The 16,022-nt window shown below is 51.6% G+C and overlaps 1 protein-coding gene across 15 annotated transcripts in view; it reads right to left on the bottom strand.

Annotated features, from left to right (window-relative positions):
- Window positions 1-4,986: 4,986 nt before the first annotated feature.
- ARHGAP44 (Rho GTPase activating protein 44) overlaps window positions 4,987-16,022 on the bottom strand; it is a 146,453-nt gene continuing 135,417 nt past the window's right edge. For 4 of the 15 annotated variants that reach the window (XM_043528383.1, XM_043528382.1, XM_037914463.2 and 1 more), the window contains 2 exons: window positions 14,056-14,433; window positions 5,132-7,519 (listed from right to left, as the gene is read on the bottom strand). In XM_043528383.1, the coding sequence (XP_043384318.1) occupies window positions 7,377-7,519; window positions 14,056-14,433 (521 nt within the window). In that variant the 3' untranslated portion in view covers window positions 5,132-7,376. Of the gene's footprint in view, window positions 7,520-12,499; window positions 12,552-14,055; window positions 14,434-15,788; window positions 15,979-16,022 lie in introns of those variants that run through there. The other 11 variants (XM_037914465.2, XM_037914466.2, XM_037914468.2 and 8 more) reach the window with 8 other exon arrangements.

Genomic DNA, 16,022 nt, shown 5'->3' with positions numbered 1-16,022 from the left:
TATCCCAGACAGAGAGCACCAGCGGGGCACGGAAGCGCGGCAGTCTCATGCGCTGGATGTGTGGACACATCTACTCCACTGCAAGCCTCAGGCAGAGGGTTGGGGGAAGTGCTGGGCTGCTTCCCGTTCCAGAGGAGGATGCAGGGGAGAGGAGTCTCTACCCAGCCCTGAGAGCTGGCTCGGAGGTCTGACGCACCCGCCACAAAGAGGCCACCGTCCACACCCTGGGAGCTGCTTACAGGCACATTTCTTCCTGCTGCCGGTTTGTTTTGGTCTCCCTTGATGGTGTGTGACCCGCTGGGGAGAGTGGGCTGCAAACCTCACTCTGTGCGGACGCACAGGGATCACGGCCCCCCCAGCGCCAGAGCCGTCTCTTTGTCCGCAGCCGCTCCCAGGCTTTTAGCTCTGTAGGTCCCCGGGGCAAGCCCTGCACGGCGGCCAACCCCAGTACTCTGGCTGAAGCTCACCTGGCACAGCGACAGCCGAGAGATGCCTGTGGGCTCGCCCTAGCTCCTGCCAATGCCTCTGGCTGGACGGGACCCTGCCAAAGATTTGTGTAAAGCCCCAGTGACAACGCCGAGAGCAGAGCCCCCAGAGAGACGCAGCACCTTTCCCACGTTCACCCTCCGCCTCAGAGCAAAGCACCATTCGCAGCTGACCACTTCTCCATGGCCCGGGGAGCCAGGACGCTGACTGGTTCCTAGGGAACAGCGCCCACACCACATCCCAAACCCCCTGCCCAAGGGGTACTCGGCCCCCCCCCTGCTGGCAGGCTCGGCAGAGGGCAAGGAGCAAATGGGCCCTGCAGTGAGGGCAGCATGCACCGTGGGGTAGGGGGTCTGCCGGGGCCTGGGCTGGCACATGGCCTGGGCAGTTGTCCTGCTGCTCCTATAGTGTCCGGGAGCTGGGATACGGCCTTCGCTCTGCAGGGCTGACAGTCCAGCACCCATGGTCCAGCCCCACAATGCTGAGGACACAGGAGGGTCTTGGGCTCCAGAGCTCTCCAGCCAATGGCACTTACAGGGGGTTCATTTATGTATGAGCAGTAGCTGCATATTCATCCCAGCCCTACTGCACATCCGCTGCGCAGCACGGCTTGGGACGGGGGCAGGGGGAACAACCCCGATGCCTTCTTCCCCTGGCACAGCCCTGAGCCCCTGCAGCACTTGCTACTGGGCTGCTGGCTGGGTCCGGTAAGGGTCTCAGCCTGAGCAAAAGCCCATTCGACTCCCAGCCTCTGATGACATGCAAGGGACTGGCACTGGGTACGTACCATGCTGACCGCCAGGGAGCAACGGCACCAGTCAGCTGAGCCTCAGGGCACGGGTGCCAGGGCCAGCGCAGGGGAGGTAAGCAACAGGGAGGGCTCAGAACAGCTGCAGCATGGCAAAGGGGCTGGAGCAGGCTGCAGAAAGAACAGACGGAGCAGATCCAAGATGGCATAAATCAGGGCAGCCTCAGCGGAGTCCGTGTGGGGGATGGATCCATGTCAAATCTTACCATACACGGTGATCCGGGGCAAGGACTCTTTTTTCGGCTCATCTGTTTTGCAGGAAGGCAGCATCCTCCCAAGATGCTCAGCACCATCAACTTCCAGCCAAATGTTCACCCATTTTTCTTTGCTGTACTGACAATGTTAGTTAGTCCTGGAAACAGAAAGAAATCTGCCCGCATGGCCCCTGTGGTTGGGGTGTCTTAGTCCTCAATTTGTTTATCCTCATAGCCACCCTATGAGGCAAGGGAGAGGTTTGATCCCCACCCCAGCTAGAACTGGGCAGAAAGATAAACAGTGGCATGCTGCCAAGCTCCGCCCTCTTGACAGGCCAAAGTGAAACACCACTCTCAGCAGATGGCGCAGAACTTCACAGTATGTGTGCGCAGGCTCAGGTCACCTTCCGTGGGGTTCAGATTCACACTCCCCCGCCCCGTGAGGCTGAATTGAGGCCTGGGCACAATGGGAGCATGTGCCCAGAGCCCCGGCTCCCAGATGTGAGGATGGCAATTGCAGCTTTCATTAAAATAAAACATTTCTGGCCTTCATCATTGCGAAGGAAAGTTCCAAAATGCAACCTGAGAGTAACCAATGCAACGACGTCTGCCTGAGTCTGCAGAGAGCCTGCAGCAGAGGACAGATCAGGAGACATTAGTGTAAGGGAGGAAGCTGTTGGTCCCACACCCACCAGCAGAGCAGACTTGGCCTTTGTTATTCTGGGGCAGAGAGGCTGGCTGCCTGGGGGAGCAGGTGGTGGTGGTATGGCCCACTGGGCTCAAAGGACTTGCCTTTGGTGAAGCTCAAATACCCCCAGGGCCTAGCTCTCCCCCTCTGGTTTTCAGTTCCATGAATGGGGTGGGGCGACAAGAAGTGGTTGTATCTCCCGAACACCCCCCACTAGTGGCACCAAAGGAGACCAGGCAGATCTGTAACCCATCCTCTTCTTTCTTACGTGCAATGAAATAGTCAACAACGCTGCCATTCAAATGAGCATCATGGGGCATCTGGGTGAACTCCCCACACCACTACAGGGGGCAGTTCAGGCTCTCAGCAGATCCTGGCAGACATCACTGCATCAGAGACCTTTGGTGTGGCCTGGTACCCCACCAGTCCTGATCCCCATTTGACAGGTGGGAAAGTGAGGCACAGAGACAGCAGAGGGACTCCCCACGGTTAGGGAGACAGGTAGAGCCCGAATGGGAACCCAGCTATTAACTAAGTCTCAGTCCAGTGCCTTATGCACTAGCCCAGGCTTCTCTGGTTCTTGTCTGTGCAACATTTGACAGAGTTCCCCTTCGAACTGCACATGACCAGACTCTGAGGAGCTACCAGAGTACAGATAATAAACAGTAATAATAATTTAGCTCTTACTAGGGATCCAGATCAGATATAAACATCCCTACCGCCCTGTAACACTGCCAGACGACATAATATTTCTTTGCATTGGAGGGTCTGGAAAATAAATGCAGAACTTTGAACTACCAACTATTGGGTCTGGAAGAGAGATCAGAGAATTCTCATTGTTTTACCTGGTTTTATTGGGAGACAGTTTCAAAGTGAAGTCTGACCCACTTTTGTCAACAGAAGAGGCCGTTTGTCTGGGGCTAAAACATCACTGGAGCCAGCCAGGCAGTGAAGAGAGAGATGGCAGACAGACTGGGTTGTGTTTCACTCCGGGACTGATTGGAATCAGATTAAAAAACAGGCGAGAGTCCGTGCCCTAGATCAGCAGATCTAACGCTTCCAGGTTTGGCAAAGGAAACACAAGAGAGTTTGCCTTTGAGAGGAGCAATTCGGGAGCTAAACAGCGTCATTTCTTTGTTTCTGGGTCAATTTTAGGTGCTGTTAGAAGTTCCTGGTTAGGATGAAGAAGAAACATGTTCGTGTCTAAGGCACCAATCCTGCAAACATTTATGGATGCGCTTAACTTTCGAATCCATGGGACTACTCAGCTGAGCAAAGTTATGACTCCCTGCAAGTGTTTGGAGGCTCGGAGCCTGTAGCCGTGGTTTCCTTCTGCACCCGCCGAGCTTAGCTACATGCCAATTCATGCCCAGATTCAGAAAAGCATGTAAGGTTTAAACCCATGAATGTTTTATATGCTGACCTTAGTGACTGTGGACATGATCGTGCTCCACTGAAACCAAGGGGCAGGGTTTCCACTGAATTGCATGGTAGCAAATCAGACCGAAATAAGTCTGTGCTGCTTTTTACCCCGTTAGCCCTGCAGAGTCAGCCCAATTACAGGAGAGGGGGCTGGAGCCAGATCCTCCACGTACATCAGCAAAACTGAGTTTCAAGCAGTTCCATCTGTGCAAACCCACACAGGGCAGCGTCCTCCCCCCATACGGGATCCCAGAGCTCAGGCCCCAGTCAATCATCTTCTACACTGTAACTGTATTGCCCCGCAGCTCAAGTCAGCTGACCCTGCCCTTGCAGTGCCCGAGGATCTAATTTGACTTTGCAGGGCTTTTAGTACTGGGGATGATTCACAGATTTCAAGGTCAGAAGGGACTACTGTGCCATGGAGTTTAAGCTAAATAGATTGAGCTCCTTGAGTCTATCACTGTAAGGCAGATTTTCTAGTCCTTTAATCATTCTCATGGCTCCTCTCTGACCCCTCTCCAACTTATCAACATCTGCCCTGAATTGTGGGCACCAGAACTGTACACAGGATTCCAGCAGTGGTCACACCAGTGTCAAATACAGAGGTGAAATAACCTCTCTACTCCTATGTGAGACTCTCTTGTTTATGCATCCTAGGATCACATTAGCTCTTTTGGTCACAGCATCACACTAGGAGCTCATGCTCAGCTGGTTATCCACCACGACCCCCAAATCTTTTTCAGAGTCACTGCTTCCCAGGACAGAGTCCCCCATCCTGTAGGTATAGCCTTTATTCTTTGTTCCTAGATGAATACATTTACATTTAGCCGTATTAAAACACATATTGTTTGCTTGAGCCCAGCCTACCAAATGATCCTCATTGCTCTGGATCAGTGACCTGCCCTCTTCATTATTTACCACTCTCCCAATTTTCATCACAACCGCAAACTTTATCAGTGATGATTTTGTTTTCTTCTAGGTCATTCATAAAAATGTTAAATACCACAAGGCCAAGAACCAATCCCTGCAAGACCCCACTGGAAACTGACACACTCAGTGCTAACTCTGCTTACACTTACATTTTGGGACCTATCAGTTAGCCAACTTTTAATGCAGTTAAAGGGTGCCATGTACATTTTTTATCATTCTAGTTTTTTACTCAGAAATGTCTTGTGGTACCCAGTCAAATGCCTCACAGAAGAGTAAGTATAATACATCAACACTATTACCTTTATCAACCAAACTTGTAATCTCATTAACAAAAATAAATCAAAATAGTTTGAGAGGATCTGTTTTCCATGTTGTTCAAGAAGGAAAGAGGCCAGCTTGACTTTCAGCTCCCAGGCTGAGTTTGCACAGCTGGCTGGTAGGAAAGCCCAGCATTTTACATGCAAACTGCACAGATTTGCTCTAGGGAGAGAGAGAGAGAAAAAGAAAGTCACCCTGGATCTGTTTTTGCAGTGTTTTTGCAGTGTGGCTTTGCAAAGAAGTGCACCACGTTGGGGGGGGAGGGGTGAAGAGGGAAGGGGGTGTTTCTCTAGAACCGCACTAGAAGTGGAACAGGCCTAATGGATGTTGTCTTTCTTTTCTGTAAGCGTTTGCTCAGATTGAACTCTGCCCTGGCCAATGTTCTTGTGAGAACTGGCCCCCCAAAGACACCCAGCTGAGCCACCAACACAAGTCTGGGTGTCCTCTCGATGAGTGCCGGAGACTCCATGAATTCCACTACAGACTTCGTTATCACGATTGATTTTACAGAGAAGATACCCAGATACCATGGTGATGGGCTGCAGCATAAACCCCTGAGAATGACAAGGTTTTTTCACAGATGAATAGTCACCCGATCCTTCTACAACCTTCCCTCCTCCCCACCTCCTTGGCAAAACAGACTGCTAAAGGCACAGCGAGACCTGCATTAGAGGCTACATAAAAGGGTTCAGCAGACAACATCAGTTGATTCTATTTTAATGAGAACACTCTTCAGGGAGAGTTGGGGACAGGGTGGCGTGGGGAGTAAGTGTGCAGCTTCTTTAAAGAAGCTGCTCAGGGTGTTGATATTTCAAGTCAGAGTGTGAGACACAAACCTGCAGTCCTTCTGGAGGAACTGCTGAAAATACAAGAAGTTGACCGTGTTCGAGGAGAAGAACCCCAGTTTTACCAACAGTTTTGACAGCAATTTGCACATTTATTTCAGGTGATTTTGCACTACACCCCCGGCCCCCGCCCCGTGTCCCCATTACAGTTTGGGTGATGAGTTGCACTTATGACCTGTGCAAAAAGCTGTAACATCGTAACTTGCAAATACGGCTGTGAGAGAATATTTCTTTATACATTTATACTGGATCCGGGGATGCTAAGCATTTCAATTTACATTGGTACACCAATTCAGATGGAATGGCTCAAATAAAACCAATATATATATATATAGATAGATCTATTTATATATACAAATATATAATATATATATATATCTATGCAGACAGATATATATATATATATAAATCTATCTTTCAAAAGGATAAAAGGTTAAATTTGTCTTTGCATGCACCACCAAAACCTCTGCTCCACACCACCCGAACAAAAGAGTTAACTAAGGCCCAGCGCTGAGTAAACTGTAATCAGGTCCCTGGTAACATGTCCCTGTCGTCAGTTTCGCCCTCCCCTCTCCTTGCAGACACTGATGCAGGAATATGTGACCCAGGGTGTGGGGGGGAGATGAGGAAGTTGCGCTGGTGAGCAGTGAGCTGGAAAGGCAAGGTCACCTGGGCCACATCTCACCTTCTAAAGCACGGTTAGGGGGACACAGCATGAGCACATTATTGCTATTCAAAGCATGGCCTTGCTCTCCAGCACAAAGTGGTGCCATTCACACCAACGGGGCTCACGCCTCCCTTGCCAGTGGCAGGCACGTCCATGCCGCTCCCAACTGCCTGCCGCAGTCCCAAGAGGAACAGTCACACTTGGTTCCTCGCCAAATCTCTGGCCGCGGCTCAGACAGGGAATCGTTCCCCGGCCAACAACAAGGAGTCAAGCCAACAACGAAACAACGGAAGGGAAAAAAGCCAGGGTGAGGTATTTGGGAACAACGAGACGTGGTTCAGATCCCACTGGGGCAAACACTCTCCTGGAGACCATCCTGCAGGTGTCACCCTAAAGCGGTCATTTTGGCAGACAGTCTGGAAAACAACAGGCTTTTAAGGGTTAAAGAGGACACCTCTCCCATGGCAGCCTTCCTGCAGGGGATGGAGACAGCATGGACATTGACGGCACAGCAGCGCAGCTGGAAAAGCAATGGGCCACCGGGCGAGGATTTCACCAGCTACCAGGCAAGGGGACGCTGGTGGAACCCAACGAGCCGAACCCACTGGGCACCATTACTGCAGTGACCACCCTGCCTCCCTCCCGCAAGCTGAAGAGCAATGGGGAATTTGTGTTTGGGGGGGGGGGCGGAGAGGGGGGTTGGGGTTATTTTTGGAACAGGGCTGGAAGCTTGAAAGGGGGATACTTAGGCACCAAGTCAAAAGGCAAAGTTTGGATAAGGCGAAACAAACCAATGGAAATAAATAATCAAAACTGCCCCAGAAATGCATTTTGCCATGGAGACAGGCTGTCCCTGTTTGCTGCAAGTCACACATGTCCATCCAACCAGTTCACGCCAGTAGCTGGCGAATGGAGCCCCGACTGAGAGCAAACCCCGCCATGGCAAGGTCTCCGGACCGTAGTGGTTATGGGATCACATGTATGTACAAGAGAGTCAATGCGGGAAGGGGATGCTATGTCATAGGGCGGTGCTTTCCGATTCTTCCTCTTCCGAATCGACTTTCCCTGCCACGGAATGTCTCTGGGTTTGTTCCAGAGGATCTCCGTGGAGTGCAGGATCAACCTCAATGTGTATAGAAGGAACATCAAAGTGGACGAGATCTGCAATTGGGCACAGAAAGGCAGAGGTAAGAGGCTGCTCCGGGTGAACCCGCGCTAAGACGGACAGATGAGATCAGCAAAAAGGAGCTTGGGAGGTGCTGCTTTTTCTTAGCGGCAAAAACGGTTCTCAGGCTAGTACACTGTTAATGTCAGAGAACAGGGATGTCATAATAAAGTCTTGGCTGGCACCTTCTATCGTTTTCACTTCCTCTCCTGAGGCCTGGGCGCCTCCGTCGCAGCAGCCAGGCTCTCTCTCATTCTGGTCACGAGCACCACGGGCCTGCGAGGACTCAGCACAGGTGCTGAGCCCAGTGACTTTCCAAAACACGGGGCAGAAACTGGCACCTCCTACTGCCCCTTGTTTCTGTTTCGGACCCTTAGTCTTTGCAGACTCGCCTTAGTCCCTTTCAATCCTTTCCCAGTGTAGACATTAGAGTTGAAAACGCTATGGAGCCATCTAGCCTACCCCACTATGGGAATACAGGATTGATCCCGCGAGGACACTCTCTATTGCCTTGTCTAGTCGTGAATGTCTCCAGGGCAGGACTTGGACAGTAGATCTCACACTCAAGGAGCTATCACCTCTCATGTACTGATGGCTACGTCCTAAACCTCACCCCATCCTCCCTTTCAAACCTGCCAATATTCAGCCCCTTCATCTTTCCTTCTTGGGCAGGAGAGATTGCTTGCGGGGCGGAGGGAAGACACGAAAGGATATTAAACACTCTCTCCCAAATATGCGGCCACCTCATTAGCTGGGTCCTTTCCAGCTGCCAAATGCAAATATCGCAATTACCACATTAGCCACCAAGGCCAGCCCCATTCCATGCGTTCACCCTTTTCCAGTCTCATAGGGAAATGAGTGACACACACGAGGCCCGTTTGAGGGTAGGGTGTGCATAGGCGTGTGGCCGGACAGGTACGTGAACTGGCCTTTGGGGAAGGGTCAAGGGGCCATCAATGCAGGTTTCAAATATAGTAAGTTATTCTGCTTTGGTGGGGGGGGGGGCCTTCTGGAACTTCCCCCTCCCCATTTTACTCCTTTGTCCCCCTCAAGCAGCCCACGTTGAGCCAATCTGCTCTTCTAGCTGCCCCGACAGGAAGAGCAGCTAGGGAGATACAGACGCAGAGGGTGCTGCGTCCGTGGCACGGCAGGTCCTTGCAGCCCAGGGAACGAAGAGCAGAGCTCAGTCCTCCACACCGCAGAGCGAGCTGGCTGCACCCACACCACATGGATTTCCACAGACCAGCAGCCGGCCCAGGGCCTGGTGGGCTCCAGCTCTGGACACTTGTGTGGAGGCTGTGTGTCTCACACACACACACTCACTCTCTCTCTCTCTCTCACACACACACACACACACACAGTCTTTCACACTCACCTCCCAACACATACTTGTATTGTTGTTGTTGTTACTTCTCCATGCTTCTTTCAAAGTGTGTTATTTTAGCTTTTTGACTGGTCTGTGCATTTCATAATTTTTATTTCTCTTACGCTTCAATTTAATTCTTTGAGTAGTGAGTTCTAAAATGCCCAACCTGTCCTGGCTGGAGTAATTATCCCTATGGTAACTTTTTAAATATACACATTATATCCAGGTTTTTTGTTTCTGCTAGTGGCGCACATCCACACATACCTTGCACATAACAAAATTCAGTCTGCACAAGGATGGAAAAAATTAGAGGGAACATTGCTAGTAACCCTTCGAATGCTGGCCAGGCGGGCGGCACTTCATACCTTCAGGGGAGGGGATGGGGGGGTTGTGGCCAGAGGGAGGCAGAGCTGGACAGGGGCCTCCTGGGTAGAGTCAGTCCTGGTCCAACTTGCCTCTCCCTGCCTGGCAACTCTCCCCCTGCCCCCGGGCTCTGTGCTGCTCTGAGCCCCACTTCACACCAAGAGGAAGGGAAGGTGGGTCACCTCGGTGGAAACAGCCAGGGACAGGCACAGCCTGCCATGGAGCCAGGCCATGGCTCTGGGCTGAAGGTGAATCAGGCAGGCGAATGGGGGGCAGGCAGCTCTTCACCTGTGGATGGGAGGGACGTTTTTGGACCTATGGGTGGCTAGTGGGAAAGGTCACACTGAGCATGGGTCCAGAGGAGGCTGGGGCCTGCGGGAGGGAAAGATTGGAGAAACAGGCGCCGGGTTTTCTGAGCTCCTACTCCTCAGCCTGGAGCCCTGAGGAGGAGCAAACTCAAGTCCTGGAGTTAAAGAGTTAAAAAAGAAACCCTACGCAATACATAGGCCTGGGCACAGATGGAGATCTGGAGAGAGAGCACTCCAAGCCCTGCATAAGCACCTGCCTGGTAGAGAGCAGAGGATCCCAGCTGAGATTTGCTGTGTGGGCCTGGAAGCAGAGTTTGGCCCACAGGGGTTATGACTGGCAGATGCCACGGGCACAGTACCCGCTCTCAGACCCATATGGTTTGCTCCGGGGATGTGCGGCCCAGAGGGACGGGACGGTGGGACAACGCCCATACCTCCTCTCCCCTCCCCCAAAACTTTATACGAAGATTTATGCTCATTTTATACCAGGGGCCAAATTCTGCTCTTGCTGACACCAGGGCAACCCTGCTGACTTCCCTGAGCTTGCACCACCAGAAATTTGCCCCCAGATTTTTATATTCCTTTCCCACCGTCACTGGTCCATTGTTCCTAGTGACTGCATAAGCGCCCCTTGCCAACAGGAATACAGCTTGCCTAGCGCAGCCTTAAACATGGGAGTGGGCCCACATTTTCAGGAGTGCAGCTAATGCCTCTTGGGGGCATCAGCATTACCCAGAGCCTGCAGCGTGGATGTGTAACCAGGGAGGCGTGTTTAGAACCACAGAGCTGTAGGGCTCGCAGGGACCTCGAGAAGTCACCTAGCCAGCCCCCTGCGCTAAGGCCGGGCCATTTGTCCACGGGATGATCTCTTCCCTGATGCCAAACGAGCAGCTGCAGATATTGGACCATTCTGCATATCTGGCCAGTGGGACTAGGGGTACAGCTGGCTCACACGATGTGAGGGGCTCTATATTTTAGCTGCTTTGGATAGAGTTACCAGGTGTCCGGTTTTTGACTGGAAAGTCCAGTTGAAAAGGGGACCTGGCAGCGTCTGGTCAGAAACTGACCGGACACCAAAAGTCTGGTTACAGCAGCGGCGTGGGGAAGGCGCTGGGTCACCAACCTGCACTAGCCCCTGCTTGGCCGGGGCTGCCTCCTACCTGCATCTCTTGGGCAGGCTCTGCATCAGGCTGCAGCTGCCATTTCAGCCCCAGAGCAGAGGGAAGAGGGGAGTGAACGGGGTGGGGCCTCAAGGGAAGAGGCAGAGCAAGGGTGGGGCCTGGGAGAAGAGGTGGAGCACGGGCAGGGGATTGGGGAGCAGGGCCTCAGGGAGGCAGGGAAGGGGGGGGGGGGGTCCAGTTTTCAGATATTAAGCAATTTTAATTTTTGAAATAAAGAGGCCTAACTGTCATGTGTATTTGAAATAAGCTCACTGCTAACCAGCGTTGTGAGATTGTTTCCATCAGACTAAGGTTCTGCAGCATGTAATGGGAAGACTTTGAGGAAACCCCTGCTGGAAAAATAAAGGGGAACATCACAGCAAACCAGGGTGTGTTGTCATGACTACAGCCTGTGAAATGGCTATTTACGGTCTGTCTAGACTAGAGTTTTTGTGCCCGTTTCCATTTAAGTTAGCTAACAGCCTTGCAAATGTTAGTCTAGATGCTCTAGTAATGCTTGGCCTTGCCCATGGCTGGATCCCGGGATAAACCACTAATACCTGAGCCCTGGGACAAGCGTTTGTGGAGGGACTGGACTAGTATTTACAAACACGTTAGCTAACTTGAGCTAAATGGCAATCAATTAACTTGTGTGGAGACAGGAGCAAAAATTCTAGCCTTGACAGCCCCTTCAGAGCAGTGTTAGCTCAAGTTAGCTGTACTCAAGTTATCTTAGCTCTAGTGAGAGCAGCCACACCTTGGAGCTGCCCAGGGTGGCTGGATTAGCACCACAGAATAGCTTTGTTCCCGCTGCGTTACTAGCTGGAGCACCTACGTATCCCCCGACAGGCTAGCTAGCTTGAGTCCAAAGCATGCCTAGGTGGAGTGAGAGATTTTTGGTCGGTTAGATTTAACACTCAAGTTACAGCGGGCGCTAACACCGCGGTGGAGGCCAGCCTGTGGACGCACGCTCGTCCAGTTCACATGCCATCAGAACGTGCAGGGCATCCGTTGGTGCACCGTGGGGGCCCACTGACGTGCTGGCCCTGTGCGTGCAGGTGGAGTTATACAGGTGGGGCACTGCAGTGACTTACAGTGGCTGTTTTTATCAACTGGGCTGCTCAGCCTAACAGTCCCATACCATGTGCCTAGCATGCAAGCCTCATTCGTCGCCTAGGACACTGGGCTTTTAAAGCTACAGCGCATTTGCATGAGGCTATTCGTTTGTTTTATCGGCGCGCATTTCCAGAGTGCTCCTGGTCAGAGTAAATAAGCACCACCTAGTGATGCCAAATATCCCCAGGAAACACACCATCAGCATCACTACCCAATCAAGGCAATTAAGAGCGGCAATATCATGACATCCCTTCTGAAAAACAATACATGAAATGGAAGAGGGAGAAATTATTCATACGGGTCAGTTCTAAGCCATGGTTGGGAGGGGAAAATAAGGGAAGGGAAGGGAAGCTTAGGAGCTGGTCACGGGGTTGTTTTCATTTACTGATTTCAATATATAAAGGGGGCGGGAACAAAGGCCAGCGGTTCCAGGAAGCAAAAGGAACAAGTTTACTAATAAGGTAATTATTGGTGAACTTGTGATACGGTCACAGTCCCAAGAAGCCATGCAATTCCGGTTCAGCGAGCCCCATGCAAAGGCCAAAGAGAGCGAGATGGAATTAGTGGTGAATCTGACGCAACAGCCAGCTGCTGGAGGTCAGTCTAGGGGGTTAGCTTTTCAAGTGCCAGAGGAGGGAGGTTTGCATGGGAACTCCAGCTTACCCTGAGAATCCCCCTCACACCTATCCAATATTGCATCACTCGCCTCAAACAGCTGCAAGGACACAATCATAGGATTGGGAGAAAGGAAACAAAAATAAGCAGCAACAAGGAGACAAGAACACAACAGAAACACGGTTCAGAGAATTGTGGCTGTCAAGTCATAAAACAGAACATAGAATACATTACAGTATAAAGAAACTAGCTTCCGAAACCTGCATGGAGAGAACTCAGACACAAACCAATCTGCCATTCCTATTTACCATCGCCTGCTCTGCAATCCTGGAGTACTAGGGGGGCATTTGTATTATTTCCCTTGTGAATCCTTTGAGCACAACCCAGCAGATCAGGACTGGATTGGCTGGGCCACAGATGCTGTTCTACAAGTAAAGGAGTCAGTGGACATGCAAGAGTATCACTGAAATAATCTCTCTCTCATGAACTGTCAGGAGTAGAAAGATCCACTATACATCAATGGAAAGCTACGATTCCCGTGTTTCCAACCATGTATAACGTGTTTCTAGTCATTAGGGGTCATGAGATATACCTCAAAATGAGGACCAGTCTCTCAGAGCAGGCAAAAGGACACCAGATAGGCCTACATGCTGTCGCCATCCTAAGGTCCTTGGGCCAGTTTGCCTTCCACTATATGCTATACTTCTATATCAACCTCCCCACCTATCTGGAGGTCTCAGGGGATGCCTCAAAGCATCTCCTAGAGAGAGAGAGAGAGAGAGAGAGAGAGATGTGTGTGTGTAAAAAACCGAGAGAGAGAGAGAGAGGTGTGTGCGTGTGTGTGTGTGTGTGTGTGTGTAACGACAGTTCTAAAAAACCGAGGGAGCCAACTGTAAGACTTACCAAAGGCTGTTGCGAGGGCTCAACCTGCAGTGTGGAGAAGATCCCACCAGATGGGTCACAACAAAAGCCTGCATGGCTTTGAAATCTATTCTGCAGCCTCCGTGAACAGAGCACCCGAGCCAGCTAGCACAAGTCCTGTCTGCTGCACTCCAGGGCTTGAGGGCGGCACCAAGGGTTCACCAAGGACCCTCAGCGTGTGGGGTGGCTGCCAACACAGCACGTGGTAGAAGAGAGCTGTGTTTTCATACACAGGTGTTTGACCGTTTAAATTCTGCCTCACTGCCAGGGCAGGTTTTACACTCAGGTATTTGCCTTCTCAGTGATCGCCCCTCTAAGGAAGCCCGGATTCAGAGGGGGATGCAGAGATGTAAGAGTTAAAACTTGTCCCCACCACTCCTTAAAATAAAAGCATCTTAAAGACCCTGCATATTGGCCCTGGATCCAAACACCCAGGAGCATGTTTCCATTGGCCCAACGGCGTCAGATTTTGCACTGACTCCCTTTGTAGTGCCTGCAGCACAGTGGACTCTGGCATCCCCATGCTCATCCCCTCAGCCCACGATAACACCGACTCGTCGGATAACTGATGCCACCGAGACTCGCTGGCGTGGCGACGAACTAGCTGAAGGCATTCGCCTCTTCCCTCGCTGTACCCTGCAAGGGATCTGATCAAAGCTCTAGGGAGCGAACGGCTCGGTTACCTGTGGACATGCTTTCCCCGGGGGACATGTCATCTAGCAGGGTGTGGTCCATGGACTGCGGGCTAGCGCCGGTCAGGCTTGCTGTGGGAGGCTGTGGCGGTGGCAGCGTGGGCCTCTGCCTTGGCTTAGGGGTGGGTCGAGACTTGGTTAAAGTGCTCGTCAGGGAAGGAGGAGAAGACAGGGAAGGAGCAGCAGCTGGGGAGAGCTGGCCTGAGGCCAGTGAGTAGCCGTGTGGGTAATTCAGTCCATAGGGTGAAGGGGTGCTCGGAGGGGTGGGAGACAGGCTGACGGGGGATGGCTGTCCCGTGGACTGGTCGGACATACCGCCTGACTGGCCGTAGGGCACCTTGGGTGGGATTGGAGCCAGCTTCTTTGAAACTGTGGAAGACAAAGAGAGACAGAGATGCCATTAAGTGAAGCACAGGGTCCTTAGCACTTCTTATGCCTATCTGATGTTACAACTCCTGCATGTGAGAAGCTGGGCTCTCTTGCTCTGGTGCTGCAATACACCCAGGCGCTGCGTGCGATTACTCTGCAAATCACACACATAGGTAACCTGGACTAGAACCCTCATCCTACAGCTCCAACCCCTCTGGCTGCTCCTAGCCAAGCTAAAGGCACGATCCCTTATCTTCTCCATGGACCAGATTGTAGAACCCCTCCTTATTCATAGCCACAAAGACAGCCTGTTACACTAGGGAAAGGTCACCAAGGGCCAGGCTGGATGCCAGTTACAAAGCACCATATCTGCCAACGGTTGCAGCTGTGCATGCAAAACAGATCCTTACATGTGCAAATGCACCTGTCCTGTACGCATTCTCAGGAAAACACTGTCCTTGCTATATGCGCCAGGGATCCCAGTGAAGAGCTTTGCCCTTTGCAACTACTGAGATTTGTGGCTGTCAGAATATTCTTGATCATTTCAAGATGGCACCTGGGAGGGGCATAAGGGGCTTGTGCTTAAACAGCCCCTGTGAGATGGGAACCAGCACGTAACAGGGACCATGGTGGATGTGCCAAACACAGTGGAACAAGGGATCATACTCATGAACATTGAATTAAAGTCAACCCAGGAGCAAAGGGATGCGAACTCCAGCCTGTCTCCCATGCCTCACAGCTCCATTTCCCAGCAAAATGACTTTGTGAGGCAGGCCTTGCCAATGTCCTGCAGGGACTGCTCACTTAATCAAGCAGGTGACATTAGCCATGAACAAACTCCTTGGGTCTCTCCGGTGAGAACTGTGCATCCGTGGGCTCACTCCTGCCCTCCAGTCAGGTAGGAGCTTCCCACGCAAGTGTGCAGCCTCGTCAGTTTCTGAGGTCTGTGGAGATGTGTTTTGGAAGACAGAGGACAGGTGTGATATTCACATGGCAGCACTGGGAGTGCGTTTTCACATGAGGCCACTCCGCCTCCATGTGGCAATGGACGATGGGGAGGGAAGGCAGAACTCTAGGAGCTGAAAGCTCCATTGACCAAGGTACTGAGTGTGCTTTTGTTAAGACATATTGGGCAAAATTTTCAAAAGCGCCGAAGTGACTTAGGAGTCTAAGTCCCATTTTCAAAAGTGATTTAGGCATTTAGGAGCCCGAGTCTCACTGGAAGGCTCGTCAGTACCTGAGTCCGTTTGGAATATCCCACCAGGCGCCTAGCTACATATTTAAGCAGCTAAATACCTTTTAAAATCTGGCCCTCGGGTGCTTTTGAAAATTTTACCCATTGTCTATTAACCAACCTCCAAAGGTTCCGAGGGGTGGTTTGCACGAATACTCAGATGTTTGGAGGCTTCTCTGACCCACATTGTAATTATCCCAGTGTCTGGGGTCCGCCCAGACAGGGCAGCTTGGGGATTTGATGAGAACTGGTGAGATGTAATTCCTGCTTCTGGGTGGGAATTCTCAGCAGCCCTTGCGGAGCATCTGTAGCTTTCATTTGAGCAAACAAACAAAGAAGTCTGTGGTTGCAATGA

The sequence above is a fragment of the Chelonia mydas genome, chromosome 14 (genome assembly GCF_015237465.2).
Source record: "Chelonia mydas isolate rCheMyd1 chromosome 14, rCheMyd1.pri.v2, whole genome shotgun sequence".
Lineage (NCBI taxonomy): Eukaryota > Metazoa > Chordata > Testudines > Cheloniidae > Chelonia > Chelonia mydas.
This window is presented reverse-complemented; position numbering and strand designations above follow the sequence as displayed.